General features: G+C 35.3%; 1 protein-coding gene across 5 annotated transcripts in view; it reads right to left on the minus strand.

Moving 5' to 3' along the window:
• CACUL1 (CDK2 associated cullin domain 1) overlaps positions 1–16,349 on the minus strand; it is a 113,093-nt gene that overhangs the window by 19,194 nt on the left and 77,550 nt on the right. For 2 of the 5 annotated variants that reach the window (XM_069099061.1, XM_069099064.1), the window contains exons 8-10: positions 9,227–9,270; positions 9,054–9,105; positions 2,790–8,776 (exon numbers count right to left, since the gene is read on the minus strand). The exons of 1 other annotated variant lie outside the window; for it this stretch is intronic. In XM_069099061.1, the coding sequence (XP_068955162.1) occupies positions 9,077–9,105; positions 9,227–9,270 (73 nt within the window). In that variant the 3' untranslated portion in view covers positions 2,790–8,776; positions 9,054–9,076. Of the gene's footprint in view, positions 1–2,789; positions 8,777–9,053; positions 9,106–9,226; positions 9,271–16,349 lie in introns of those variants that run through there. 2 more of the 5 variants (XM_069099060.1, XM_069099063.1) reach the window with 1 other exon arrangement.

Here is a 16,349-nt window from a genome sequence, read left to right on the forward strand (position 1 = left end):
CTTTGATCCAGCAATACCACTACTAGATCTATATCCCAAAGAGATTTTTAAAGAGAAGTGAGACCAATTTGTACAAAAATATTTATAGCAGCTCTTTTTGTGGTGGCAAAGAATTAGCAATTGAGGGAATGCCGGATATATAGCTGTGATAGAATACTATTGTGCTGTAAGAAATGACAAGCAGATGTTTTTCAAAAAATCTGGACTTATGTGAACGTGAACTGATGCAAGTAACACCAATATTATACGATGACCAACTATAAATGACTTTAAGCTATTCTCAGCAATACACTCATCTAAGACAATTCAAAAGGATTCATAAAGAAAAATGCTATCCACATTCAGGAAAAGAACTGATAAAGTCAATGCAATTCAGAGCATATTTTTAACTATGTCTGTCATGTATTTTTCCCCTTTGGGTCTGTGTCTTTTCACAACATGAATACGGAAATGTTTTACATAATTGCATATATATATATATATAAAACCTGTATCAAATTGCTTACTATCTTAGGGAGGGGGGAGGTGAGGAGAAAATCTAGAATTCAACATTTTAGAAAACTGAATGTTAAAAATTGTCCTTACATGTAATTGGGAAAAAATAAAATACTACATAAAAAATAAAGGGGAAAAATGCTTACTTGGGCAAAGCAGTAATGTCAACAGACTTCTCACTGCTTTAGGTAAGGAATTAAAGGCCTTTTGAAACCAGACAACCATGGTGTCCATTTGACCGGGGGTGGGAAGGGAAGAGTGAAGTAGTTTGACTTTACATTATTTTGAAATTAATAAGCTTCTTAGAATTAAAAACTACAAGTGTATTCTAGACAAAGATAAATCTCAATATTTTGGCATCAGATTACACTCATCCTCTGAAAGATATGCATAGTGGTCCTCAGTACTTGACTGGTTTTATGTTTTAAAATCCAAGAATACTCCAAGAAATGCAAGTATTTTGTAACTACCTTTCACTGTTCTGAGATCTAGCACTCAATTGTCTAGGGCATCTGGGACCTTTGAATTAAAGAAAAGTTATTAAAGTTCCAAATTAAAGCACTTTAAATTTGGGAAAGGGAAGAGGGGAATTAAAGTACTTTAAAGTTCCAAAGAGTTGAGCCAGATAAAAAGATTCTTTTGGAAACTGCAATTGGTCAATTCCCTGCCCAGAAGAAAGGAACACTTTTATCTGAAGATGACAATAAAAATTAAGTTCTTCCTATGCCAAATCAAAGAGGCACATAGTGCAAAAAAAGAAAATAGAAAGCAGTAGCAGAGGTAGTGAGAACTGCTGACACTATGATCTGTAGAAGGAAATTAAGGCTGGATGAAGAAAGGCAATGTGAGTACAGATAAGGCATTTTAACCGCTACTGGCGGATTCCAACATGAAGCTGCATACAGGGAAAGCATGTGATACAATGAACTGATCAACACACATCCAACAAAAGAGTGAGGTAAGAGATACATATATGGCACAACTAGGGTCTCTCTCAAAGGACTCATATATTAGGTCAGCATTTCCTCCCAAGCAGCACTTTATGGACTGTAAAAGACTATCAGTGTGCCGAATTTTCGGTTTCCAAAGCTATTGATGGTTCCATTTCCCAGAGAGCATTGAAAGGGGGTTGTTAAAAAAAAAAAAAAAAGATGGTAATGTTGGTTGATGGAATGCTACATTCCTAGCCAAGATAAGGAGGGAGAAAGGGGATGAAGTTGTTCTTCAACAGTTACTAGTATTCCCTTTATCTTTCAAATTAACCCCCCCAAAAAAAAAGTAAGCATAAGTTTTGAAATATAATTTTAATTAGAATTAACAGGCTGGAGGGAGGGGACATTTTTAACAAGTAATATAAAACCTTAGTAGACAACCCCATAGAAATGGAAATAAGCATCTGCTGAGAGTATATGAGCTTTCTAAACAAAGCTGTTTTATATCCATCACCCAGTAAAAATGGATTAAAGTGAAATCAAATAACCTTTTTATTTAAGTGCAAAGGGCAACATTGGCACAACTGCTTTAATTGTCTCAACTACCTTGCCTGGATGAAATAAATAACCACTCTAATTTGGTGTCAGCTTATTAGGTAAATAGAAGATATGAAGAAATAGGTTCTTCTTGGAACCCTTTGACGATCATGGTGAATGGCTGCCTACACAGTATAGTGCTTAATAACTGCAAATGTGGCAAGGACATGGGACTTAAGGCTGGAAAGCAAACATCAAAATTTGAGTACAACTGAGAAACAGACCAAGTCTGCTCGATTATACACAGTTCAGATTTTTAAAAATGCTGAAGCAGTTCAGGTTTAGAAAGAAATATAAATGGAATGAACATTAGTACAAAATTCAAAAGGCCTTGGCGTATTAAAAAAATAGGCCAACAGAGAGTAAATAACATTTTTTGATCCAAAAAGAAAGGCAAAATCGGGCCTAACAGAAATATGATGTGTGCTCAACAGAAATGGTAAGTGAAGAGGGAAACTTCTTAAAAACTCACATAAAGAGACATAAGGGAGAAGCATAAGACTTTAAGACATAAAGACTTAAGACATAAAGGTCAGGGAGGCTAAACAAAGTTAGACCAAATAAAAAATAATCATATATAATATGTATACTACATACACATACACTGCATATGTAGTACGAGAAGACTGGATATGATGAAACTGAAGAGGCAATAACCCAAGTGATAAGAGAAGAGCTTTTGGGAATTAGCATTCTGAGAATGTGGTATATAATAGTATTTCAAAAAAGACAATTACACACAAAAAAGTAAATATTCATAGCAAGTTTTTTTTAAAAAATAGCAGACGCTTTTAATTTAATTTCAAACAAAGGGAACAATATCTAAAGAATAAGGTAACTATTGTAAAGAAAAATTTCCAAATTGAAAAGCAGGTAAAGATTAAAGCGTAGCAAAAGAGAAAAAAAAGGAAGATGAAGTAGAAAAGAAGCAGAACTTAAAATTTTGGTATTAGTGGACAAGATGAACAACATCTTATATTATAGTCTAACCAGTTCACGTGTTAGGTGTTGAACAAGTATCTGTCGTATTTCAGAAGATATGATCAGATCTGTAACCATGATATAGTAACCGTATCATACTTGTCATATCAACATGGCAAGATTCAAAACAGCTTTATAAGCTTTATTTCATCAATAATAATACTCATGGAAGAAAGATATTATTCCCTGAAACAGAAAGGACAATTGATGACCTACCGTGAAGTAAAACACTACAGTCAAAGTTTTGGCATAATTTTGAGGGAAAACTTCAGGGAATACAGCAGGGTCTCTTCTGAATGCCCAGTAAAGTGAAGCATCAGGCATGTTAAGATTCCTCTCTTCCTCCCAGGTCCTCTCCTTCCCCGCCAAAACGAATTATATACAAGATTCTCTAATGCCATCATTATAATTTAGCAGGTAAGTAATGGAAGCTTCTTGCCTGGATCTGGCTGGTGCAGGGGGTATCATGTAAGTGAACTAACTTTCCGTTTCTCAATCACAGTTCTTTGCAACTACATTTCTAATAATTTCATCAGAACACCACTGTTGTAACATTGATTTAATGGGCCAAACAATAAATGCCACTAAATCATTACCTGTTTTGAACTTAGCACATACTTCTGGAAGAATGTCCACAGGCTTACTGCATTGGCTATATATTTGCCACATTAAAGTAATAAAGCAAGAAGTAATAAGTTGGGTTTTTTAAAACTATTAACCTCAGATCTACCTTGTTTTTCAGAATTGTAAGCCATTGTAATTTCTTTGTGTTTGTGTACATGGTTTTTAAAAACAAAAGTCAGAGCAAAAGAGATTAAACATTTCAAATCAGCACGTGTGCAACATATATAGCAAGAGAAAAAAAGAGTGATGCATAAAAATATTTATTCTTGATATGGCATTTTCTTTAATAATCCTCTTAAAGCCATCCAATTAAAATAAAGAGATTTATTAAATATATTTACTGTCCTCCAAGAACAGATACAAAGACTAATTGTGGATTAAGGACCCACAATATCATCTAGCAAATCTTTTCTTGGGAGAGGAAGGGAGGACTCTTAGTCATATGCCTTTGAAGAACCACTGAAATAATTATCTCCAGAAAACTCAATAAACATAAGACAGAAGTTGATGAATCATTTTTTAATCAACACAGTATATAAAAAAGGATTCTGATGTGTTTTTAAAATTTTACATGGGGGGGAGGAGAGGAGAGAAGGTAGTCCTTTTATATGTATAACAGCTAGAAGGTGAGGCCAGAGCAATGAAGATTTAAAGAAGGCTGCTTCCCCAGGAGCTCGTGTAATCTCTAATTCTTCCTACAATTACATGAAATCTTATTAAAAATTGCTAATTTAACACTAAAAAGTCTTGTTTTCTTATAGGCACTAGCCATACATAGTATACTTATGTTCAAGCTTGCTATTGGAAGGCTAGGTCTCATTGTCCTTTGTTAAAGACCAAGCTGAGAGGTTCAAAAGAAAGAGACCATAAAAATCAGTCCAATGTTCCATGTGGATTTTGTGTTTTTCATTTTAATGGTAAGGCTTTTAATAGCTTGGATTAGTTTGTACTCATAACCTAACATTTAGAATTATTAATAGTAACTGCACTTAGACAAAATACTTTAATTTTAGCCTGGAGGGCAATGTCTCTCCCACTATAATCACTAAAACAATTCCTCTGCAGCAGAGTAAACAAGAGGAGGAAATACTGCCCATCTTAATAATACAGGGTTGGGGATTTTTTGTGTGGAACATATGATAATGGGGAGAGAAAGTGAAATAGAAGAGTAGGAGATCTAGAAGCAAAGCTACTATTCAGCTTAAAGAGTATCAGAAGCTGAATATGTTTCTTAAAAGTCACAGCTGCTCCTCTTGCAAGGAAGCCAGTGGACTTACGTGCAATAGCTGAGAGAGATTTGTTCCTTGTTCAGTTAGTACGAGAGCCTGCTATTTCATCCAAGTGCAAAGTATTCTTGAGGACTAAAAAGTACATACAAAACTATAACAGAAGAGACTCATACATGGGATAAAATAGGAAAACTTACATATTTATACTACTAAGGTCATATGTTCACAAAGTATTGTTAGAGAGGAGCCTGTATCACATAAATTTTTTTAAAAAAATTAGATCTTAGATCTTAGCACTACAATTCAATCAAGTTCTAGAACTAAAGGGATAAACTCTACTCTCCTGAGAAGGGAGGAAAAATCACCCTTCTCATCTGATCTTAACACACCTTTCCAAAACCTGTTATGACACAAAGAATACCAATTATGTAAAACTTATTGACAGAAAATTAAGTATGCACCAGATAAATATTTTAAAATATTTTTTGGTTGAAGCTTATGGTAAGTTCAGATTTCCTGACAAAATTTTCATTTTTTACTCTTACAAGAAAAATAAGAAACATTTTTTCTGGGTAAGGGTAAAGTGGTGAGACACAAAGATAGCAAGATGAAGCTAGTACTAAAAGTAAATCTTTAAAACTTAAGGCAGATCTTTAAAACAAGTAATCTTTGTGAAAAAAAATTCACTAATTTAATAAACTTTTATGTCACTGTTTGAAGGTTTTTTAAGGCCTTCTGCCTTCAATTATTTTTGATCCAGGGTACAAAGTTTAATTAGGGAGGGTTATCAAGACATTTCTAATAACGTGGTACTGAAAAAATAAGCAAAAGGTATTTCAACGTAACATTTTCATGGTAATTTTTGTCTATATAAAGTCAGCATGTTGTAATGAACTGAGTCAGTCTTGGAATCATGAAGACCTGGGTTGGAGTAACAGCTCTGAAATAAACTAGCTATGGCAAACATGAGGACCACTGTGGAGCCCAAACCAGATTGAAATGTAATTGGGAAATACTTAACAAAATAAATAATGGAACATAATGTTACTTTGAGGTTTTCTAAGTTAATATTAGTCCTACAAGGATCCGAAGATAAAATCTCGCAGCTCATTTTCGTTTGAGTCTGACACCACTGCTCTAGGCCACTCTCAGACAGAGAAGGAGCTGACCTGCCTTGGCAAAGAGGCAACTCCTCACCTAGAGCTCTGCAGTATCAAAGAAATCCTAATAAGTCTTTACTTCCCAATCCCACCTTCTACCCTCCTCACCCCAATTATTTATTTAAATCTTGCAGCAAATTTTGCCAATACTTAGCATACCTCAAGCCAGGAAATTACAAATAAGAATTCAGTATATGTAATCTTAAAATTTATATCACATTGTTCAACTCAACAAATTAAATAAAAACATTTTAACATTAATACAGAAATATGTTCCAAAGTATAGTTTGTATTTCTGTTACTGATGAGTTCACTTCAGGGGTGGAGTGGAGCTGGGAACAATAAACAAATCAAAACCAGTTATGCTGTTAGAAGAGTTACCAGTTCTGTTCTACCTTATCCTCATGGCTTTACAGTATCAACTCCCAGAAAGGAGTTGGCTTCAATCACAGTGTAAAATTTAGAGAACTAAATGTAGACTATTATCTATTATGTTAAAACACACACAATAATAAAACCATAGAAGACAGTATAAAAATACCTCTGCATTAAGTTAATAATGCAAAAACATACAGAAATTTTAATGCCAATTCACAACATAATACAGTATTTTTTTTTCTTACAAAGGAAGTTCATACATACTGTTGGACAAGCAAGAATGCTACATTTTGGAAAAAGGCTTTCACTACTGCTAGGATGTGTATGCATTCATCTACATTAAGAGGAATGTTCAGTTTTTCCTTCTTGCAGGACATTGAAGTTTACTTCCTAATGAAAATTTGTTATAACCACCTTCTCAGACATGAGACTTCAGTTCTGTGTACTATTTACAAGCTATCAAATTTTTACTAAACAAAGTAAAATTCTAACTGCATGATGAAAAAATTCTTCAACACTCTAAATTGAATCAGAATGTTACTGATGTAGAAATCAATTTCTCAGGTCACATTTTGTTCCTGTACATGTACATATATATGTATATATATATATATATATATATATATATATATATTTTTTTTTTTACAATAATTCAATATCTATTACCACAACCTATAGATCCTTAGATGGTTAAATGGACCCTGCTCAAAGTGCTCCATAAGACTGGAAGGTTCTCCTTAACCACCGATCCTAACTGGAAAACTCAGTAACATCTTCAATTCTTGTTTTCCTAGTGAAACAAGTTTTCCCAAAGGAGAGGCTTCCTTTGAAAGGATGAGTTGCTCCCCTGCATCTTCCTTTTCAACCCTGTGTCTTATTGCCTAACTCCCTCCCAAAAAGAGCCAGATGGAATTTATGGAGGCTACATGAGATAAGGCTTCAAAACAGGAGTGAGTGGACCAACCCAAAGGATCCCTCTCAAGGCCTCTTTGCTACCTCTGCGGTTTTTGAGGAGGTAAAAGTTATTCTGACATAGCCACATAAAACTGAAGTCTGTAACACAAAGCAATATAGTCTGTCTGGACTTAGGGAAAGAAGAGATATTTTCCCCTGCCACATCTTGCAATTTTCTCCCCCTTTCAAACTGGAATAAACTTAAAAGAATTTGGCCAGGAGAGAGTACTGTGAGTGTAGAAGAGAAAATGCTCCTTTGCCTCTGCTGGGAAAGGTCCTTGTGACAGCAGAGTAGGTCTAACCCCACCTCTGCCATGCCAAGGAGCTCTGTCTACCAAAAGCTAGAGTCAAACTGCTTTGTTTTGTCAAGTACCATTTCTTACCCATTTAAAAAGAAATGGATCAGGAACCCTACACTGCTGATTGTATTTTGATTTAAAATCTAACTCAGAACTTCAAAAGGTGCTAGCTGTTCTGACGACCCTAGAAACACAGGAGTGGTTCTAAGGTTCAAAAACTCACCTCCATCACCTGCAGCAGCTGACATATTCATGGCTAAGTGATAAAGGGAATGGAAAGTTCTCCAAGAGTTGGTCCCCAACACTAATATGAATATACACATATTAAAGCAGATGGAATATCTGACCAATCTGCTACAAATTAACAATCTTCCTCCCTCAATTAGCACCCTGCCATCTGAGTAGCAGTTAGTGCCTTCCTGGGTTTCTATATGACAGCATGAGCATCGTCAGGAAGCATATCTGAATTTGAAATTAGTTGTTGCAAAGTGCACAAAGCTCAAGGCACAGAGTAGAAAAGTGAACCAATGAGATTTCAGAATATTTATGACAAAGCAGAGTTAGTAATCTCTTTTAACATACTTTCTAATGCTAAACAAAGGACCAACTCTTTAAAAGGGGGATTTTGTTTTGGTTATGGACAAAAAATACTGTATTGTAATGATTTTTTTAAAGTAAAAGATATCTTGACATATGAAACTGATATATACCAACACACTTAACAGTCCACAAATGAACAAAAAATAAGTGCAAAAAAAGATTCTTCTGGTCTTCTGCAGGAAGCTGCTGATTTGGGCTGCCAATTTTCACTGAGTAATGCTTCTCAAGATACCTGTTCCTCACAGAAGAGGTGTGAATACAATTTGTTGAAAGATTGTCACCTCTCAAAATTATTCCCAGGTTTAGCAGCAACTGACTTTTTAAGAAAAATTAGAAAACCAAGCATGAAGTCCAACCTCCTCTTCCAAGTTTATCTTGGCGACAGAGCTCCTGAGTCTTAGCAGGGCCCAAGCTGGTGCTCTGGATACAATCCCAGCTCCTCCAGGGTCTCCTTTTAGGAATGAAAGCACATCCAGGACACATTCACTATCTGTACCCCCTGGAACTGGCAAATGCGGATGAGCCATCTGAAAAAAAAAAAAAAACACATTTGAATACTAAGCAACTATATACACAGAACACCATTCAACAGTACTTAAGGGGGCTGCTGCTATTACCCTATCCCACAAGACCTCCTCCCAAATCCCCTTGTTGCAAAGGAAGGGTTTTACAAAAACATTCTGGGTAGGATTAAATAGCACTAAATATATGCTAGCATGTGAAACTGGTTCACCAGTTTCTGAACTGAATGATGCTAGCTTCTTCACAACCACCCCACCAACACAATTTCCCTACTGAAACTACCTGCAGGACAGTCAGTTTGAACTTCATGAAAAGTTGGTCCTTATGTGGACACCTGTTTCATCAAGAAACGGAACCCATGTTAAAACACTTCATCATATCGTTATCAACAGTATCTGTATCAGGTCACAAAACTTTTGACTTTTATAAATAACAACAAAAATGTTATTACTTACTATAAGCTAATTCGTCTCCAGCTCTCTTACGTGACTGATCACCTCTAGGAAAACAAAAAGTAAGAAGGGTAACAGGACATATATGGCATAGTCTTAATTACTCCATTGCACAGACTGTCTCCCTTTCCTAGAATGCACTGCCATCCATCAGAATATCTAGTTTTCTTTAAAACACAACTGAAGTGTCATCAACAACATGAGGCCACTGCTGATCTTTCCACCTTCTAGTGACTCTGCTCCCCAGTGACCTGGCATATATTAATATGTGTACATATTTCCCAACAGAAGAAAAGCTCCTTGAGGACACGGGCCATTTCTCTTTCGTCCCTGTATTTCCACTGCTTAGCACATAAAGGTTTGTTGATTAACTAGTTCTAATTCAAGCAACAGATTTAAATCATGATAATAAAAAGCAATATTGCTGCAAACCTGAAACTTGAATCATATGCATTTTAAAATGCATCCAACTTTCAATTATTTATATCTAATGGAAGAACAATGACTACAACAACTTATATTTTGTTTTGGAATGTGTTTTTGTACAATATTTAAAAGATCTGCATGGGATAAGAAATGTATGTCTAATAATGCAATGTTTCCATGTTCTGAATTTGATTTATCATCAAGTTCTGACAGACAAGAAAAGTCTTTTTTTAAACATGAATTTATAAAACAGGCAGCGATGGGACAACCCTCTTCTCCTCCTGGCCCCTGCTTATCCCCTGAAAAAACCCTATCATATAGTTTGAAGATAATAAGAGGTAACTGGGTTGCCAGCACTGCTACTGACTTGTACAAATGGAGGCAAATCCTGACTACCCAAATGTCAAATGAACACTCGAAGGGCCTTACCTGAGAGAGATATATAACGAAGCTAAAGAAAATAGTTAAAAGTATTTTGAAAAGTTCATAAATATCACCTTAATGTACCATAACGTCTTTCTTCCAAGAAAAGGAAGGGCATTTTAGATATTATCTAATATACCTTAAAACATATGCAGCAGAGATGGGGACACAGGTTTCTTTACTCCTCACTTTATAGATGAGAAAATGTGGAAGATAAAATTGGTGAATTCAGAGCATGTTAGTGGCAAAAGCTAGCACTAGCCCATGCATCACTTATAATCCACATTCTTCTCTGCCTTCATCCAGGCATTTTAGTTAATATATGAAATCTCTTTTATGCTTAAGATGACAAGTAATATTTTCATTTCATGTAGTCATTATTTATGAATTATTAAAGAACAAGTATAAATTTCCTACTTTCAAATTATCTCTCCAAATGTATATATTTTTCCGATCTGAAAAATACTAAGTTAACTAAAGTAGACATCTAGTTCTCTTTTCTAGGTCTAAAATTCTAAGAAAAATACATTCTTTTTAAACTCAACTCAATGGGTAATTTGGATCCAGATGTTATCAATTCAGGAAAAAAGATTCCATTAGCAAATAATATTAATAAATGAGCTTGTAAAACTCTAAATTATTTTTAGCAATACTTAACTAAAAGCCAAATGAAATTCTGTTTATCATGATGTTATTTACAGGAATCATTTTGCACAAAGGACCCTCCGTCTATCCATGAAAAATTTTTATTACTTCATCTCAACAGACACAATTAAAAACATTAAAGAGGTACCATGGGGGACTACAAAACTGCACACGATACAGAAAGATTATAAACACAGGAGAACTCTTAAAGCCATAATCCCTTGAACTAATCTACCCATCAAATACATATACAGCCAATGACATACCATCTGACCCATACCAAAGACAAACTGTGAGGGGCTCTAGAGCTGTCATCTCTTATGACCACATGGATAGAGTAAGAGTTTTCAGATTCAACTACATAAAGGAAAATGGACCAACACATTTAAGGGGCTTAATTTTCTTTTATAAAATTAAACTATTCATTACACTATTAGGAAGTTTTCATTTACTATTAAAAGTAGTTGGTAGTCACCTCCAAGGACCCCAAATGCAGGTGTAAATCAGGGATGGTTCAATACCTTTTCAAGATGAGCACATATTTAAAAGCTCAGAGTTAAGCTTACTTTCCATTATTTGATTTCAAATGACAAACCAGTCAAAGTCAATTCAATTAAAGAATTTTAAAAAGCTGACTTCAGTAAAGAAGAATAAAAAAAGTTAAATAGGAAAAGTTGACTGTGGCTCACAATACTAATTGTGTTTTAAAACAAGGCCACTATATAGAATTCTTTATACTCACAAACATCTTTTCCAATTCACCAAAAACCCAGCTCAAATGTGAATGTGCTCACTAGCAACTATTAACAGAGTATGAATGCAAGAACATTTATATATTAGGACAAAACACTGCAAAGTATAATTCTGTGGCACACTCTATTAAATCTTGGGCATAGTACTAGACCCCAACATAATGCGATGGGAATATAATCTTAAATGAAAAAGTGGTTTGCAAAGCTGTGCAGTATAATCGTGTGGTTGGCTGAGCATAAACCATAAAATGACTGCTCATATCACAATAGCCAGTAACAGAATTATTATTAGATAACTGTACTATATTCTTGATTCTTCTCGCATCAGTGGATACAATTTCTTCAAAAACTGCTCTGGCCAAATAAATGATCAAAGAAGGCACTGAGTTTTACAGAGCATAATTTATAAGACCCATCAATAAGCTCTTAGGAGTAAAAGCGTGGCTCTTGCATTAGCCTAAGTATGGTTTCTGCAAATCCTCCCTGAATAGTAGTGGGAGGATAAAAAGTTGGACTGGAATAGTTGTATATGATGACGTGAGCTTATATTGTCTGTTCTACTCAAAGCACTGTCAGTATAATTTAAGAGGAAAGTTTAATCCTCACAATAAAAGTAAACCATAAATTTAATTATACAAAAAGCACAATTAACTTGATTATAATAAAATCTATTTTAATCTTATTATGCCCTGGAATATTGCCTAGTACTTAAATTTCAGCCAGAGACTGAGCAAAGAAAATGGAGTTTTTCCATGTAAAATAAAATTTTTAATCATTTTTACAGACATAAGGGATTTGGTCTTAATTGTATGATTCAGTTATATGTTTAAATTCGTATTGTGTGTACTCAGAATTGATACATGAAAAGATTCAATGAGGCATTCCTACCATGCCTAAGGACTCTAAACCTTAAGTCTTGTCCTAAAGGACTAGAACAATGGTTCTACATATTTACTCATCCTAATAAATTGTTCTGACACACAGCATAGTCATTCTTCAAAGAAGTAATAAAATGAAAGCGACTTGAGGACAGTGACTGTCCTTCTGGTCTTCATTTCCCCATCAGAGAGCACAGTACCCAAAGGTATTTAATGAATGGTATAACTACAATCTTATACTACTACCTTCCTCATAGTTCAAATAAAAAAAAACAAAAAATGTTTAAAATAGTAAAAGTGATTCTCAGTTCCATATAGGCCACCATTTAGTGGTAGAAACAGCTTCATGGTTAGAATAAATAGTTTTTAGCCTAGGGGCTAGGTTCTTATCCTTTTTGTGAGTACTGGACTTCTTTGGCAATAACCTACATATTCCCTTCTCAGAAAAGTGTTCCTAAATATATAAATACCTAAGATTACAAAAGAAACCAATGATATTAAAATGTAGTTATCAAATGGTTAAAAAAAATTACTGGTGCCAAGGTTAAAAAACAAACTTACTTTAGGCCATTTATAAATACTAAAGCACTGGTACATAAGCCAATAATCCAGTGACCAAAGAGTAGACATAAAAACATAAACTAAACTATATCAATCTTGACATTCCCATTATAAAAGATAATAGGAGACAAAAGGAAACCTCATCTAAATGGAATTAAGGAGCATGGATTCTCCTTAAAGAGGCAAACTGAGGAGCTGGTTGTATTTTTACTCACGCATCCAAAAGCAAGAAAGCGTTCACAAGATACTAGGAAAGCTGATATATATAAAAAAGGAACCAACATGAAAATAAGGGCCATTTATGTATCATCACCTGTTGCAGAGACCAATGAAGTAAAAAAAAATTATAGGAAAAAGCTTCTAAGCCTCTTCATATACTTTGTAACTTTATTTCATGACTGGATATTAGGGATTAAAACAAAAAAATCTAAAAAGCACAGTTTTAAATTAAAAAATGAGGAAGACCAAAGGCATACAGAACATACTCAAAAGCTGCCTTTAATAGCACATTTTTAACAAATAATTATTGTTTGGTTGACACTGAAAAGAATCAGTGCCCTAACCTGATTTGCCCTAGTTCCTAATCATGCATACCAGCCTCTAGACCATCTTGACACTCCTAGTCAGTAGAAACATTCCCCCAGATCTCCCCCATAGGACTTTGTTGGTATACTTCTCTAATGGTTAATCTTATATAAAAATATATAAGATAGTTATCAAAATGTGTCTCATCCCCCTAATAAACTTCCTATCTTCTTCACTTTCTTCACACACACAACACACAGAAGACTCACACCTGTATGGCAAGAGTATTTTTTTAGAGAAGAAAATCATGAAGGTGCTGTAAACATGGCAATCGTCCAAATAATATTGGAAAATAAAATAAAATTATATTTTACTGAAAGAAAGTGACTGGTTACTGATGTGGATGCACTTCTAAATTAACTCTCTATATAGTCTGACCACTGACTAGTTAGAGGAAACATCAAAATCAATATAAAATTAAGAGGACAATAAGACATGGCATGTGACACAATTCTGACCTAACCTGAAATAGGCTGTTTATGTACAAAAGTGAAAAATGGGATAAAAGATTATCACCATTTCCTAAAGAAATTAAAATACTAAATCAGTAAATTAAAACAACCTAGAAACCATCTCAACTGGTAAACACTTGATTTCCTTGTCAAAGTGATAGAAGTCCTGAGTTTTTATAAACTCAAAAAACTTCACAGAGTAGGATGGTAGAAAATTATGATCAGTGGGTGAATGAATGAAAAGCAGTGAGAAATGGTACACAGATATTATAGAAGGAAAATTATAAAGGGCTCAGAATTAAATAACAATAGAAAAGTTGTACTGCAGCTTTGCAACCAGATGCTGCAACAGATGAGGCACTGAGCTTGAAGTCACGAAGATCTGAGTTCAAATCCAGCTTCAGACAGTTACTAGATATGTGATCCTGGGCAAGTTACTTCCTCAACTATAAAATGGGGAGAATAATAATACCCACCATCTTCCAGGGTTCTTGTGAGTATCAAATAAGACAGTAATTATAAAGCTCTTAGCACAGTGTCTGGCACATAGTAGGTACTTAATCAATGTTTATTTCCTCCCTCCTCCCATCCACCATGTTGCAAAACTGCTTCACTTTCACCCCAAGTGTCTATTGGAAAGAAAGGGCTTTATTTTTAACATCTACAGTTGCTACCATATGGCGAAGGGATATAAAGTATCATAGTCTCCAAAGAATTCAAGTTAAGAGTCACCCAAATGGGGCGGCCAGGTAGCACAGTGAGTAAGAGCACCGGCCCCAGTGTCGGGATGACCTGGGGATCGAATCCGCACTCAGATACTTAGCACCCACCCAGAAATAACTGGCCGTGTAACCTTGAGCAAGTTACTTAACCCCAATTGCTTTAAAAAAAAAAAAAGTCACCCAAAGGTCAATGACATTGTACATGACCAGCATACACAGACTGCAAAAAAAATACCAAGAGGGAACTATGCAGGAGGAAAAAATGAAGTAAAAGAAGCCAGAAAGGATGTAGCAAAAGCAGCCAGACATAACTAACCAGAAAAGAAGTGAGGGTTGGTCACACAGCACAAGTAGAAGGCTAACTGATGGCCTGCTTCCTGCTCCATTGGTATCTATGCAATATCAAGAGATACAAAGGAAGACTCCCTAAGCACAATGGGTGGGCTCGTCACTGTAGAGATTTAAGGTAGACCCCAGCAGAGTATTCTGCACGAGTGGAACAAACACCCACATTGATGGAAACTTAGAAACATCTAAGTGCTTTTAAGAGAATATTTAACCTAGAAGGCACACAATTTTAAGATGATCTTTAAAAAACAAATACAAATATTGCTGGGTCATGCAAGATAGCTGTCTTTCTCTCAACCACTTTAATTCTTTGAAACCTCCAAAAAAGTTTTCAGTTGAAATAAAAGATTTCAGAGAAAGCAATTATAGCAAAACACATAAGTCAAAGAGAGAATTCCCAAAAGGTAAAATCTTTATGAATTAATACCTCACATCTGCCATCATGCTGCTGGCAGGAAGGCACAAACCAATTCACAGGCTTGTGCCTGAGGCCCACGTATATTAGGATCCAGGCTGCTGCCAAGGCTCTGCTCCATACCTCGTCTTTTATGCCCACAACTCACAAAGGTAAGCAAACAGTGATTCTGCCTAGTGGAGTGAGGAGGAATGATTATAGCAGGGTAAAAGCATTCTCTCCTCTTACTGGGTCCAAGCCCTGGTTAGCACTTCCCCATTACAACCCCACCTCTGCAAGACTTCAGAGTAGCAGACAGAGACAACTTAGGAGTCACAGGTATTCCAACAGACCGTGACAAATAAGAAAGCCCAAATGCCTTAATACAGTAATGCAACACAGCTGATGTGTGGTTTTGCTGACTTCTTTATTCCCCTTCCTTTTTTATTCTGTTTGAAGAAATGCTTTGATGGGAAGGGGGTGAGACAGAAATGAATATGATGTTAAAAAAGTAATAATAAAAACATTTTTGAATGAAGAAATCTAGATTTCCTCCCCCCAGCATCTGAAAAGACTAATTTCAGATTAAGGCGTTTGTGATTTCATATGGGCACTCTTTCTACCAGTACAAATGGCAATGCTTGCTTGCCTTTTCATCCTATCTCTCCTGTCCATGTCTTCCCAGAAGTTCTCCACAAGACGATCTATCTAAAGCACTTCAGCCTCTGCTTTAGGGCTTAATCTTTCATGGATACCTAAGCTAATCAGTTGTTTTTCCTCTAATGATTAGCTCAGTTCTTTTTCACCCAAGTCCTTTTACACTACTTCTTATATGCATATTATAGGTAAACCGCTTCACCCTCTTTACACATAACTTGCTCCTCCTTTTAACTACCCAATCAATTGAGATTCTTTAGAGATAAGCTATAATCTGTATCAA

The sequence above is a fragment of the Petaurus breviceps genome, unplaced genomic scaffold, assembly GCF_028583685.1.
Source record: "Petaurus breviceps papuanus isolate PSGF00001 unplaced genomic scaffold, PetGlider_PUasm1.0 37, whole genome shotgun sequence".
NCBI classification, from domain to species: domain Eukaryota; kingdom Metazoa; phylum Chordata; class Mammalia; order Diprotodontia; family Petauridae; genus Petaurus; species Petaurus breviceps.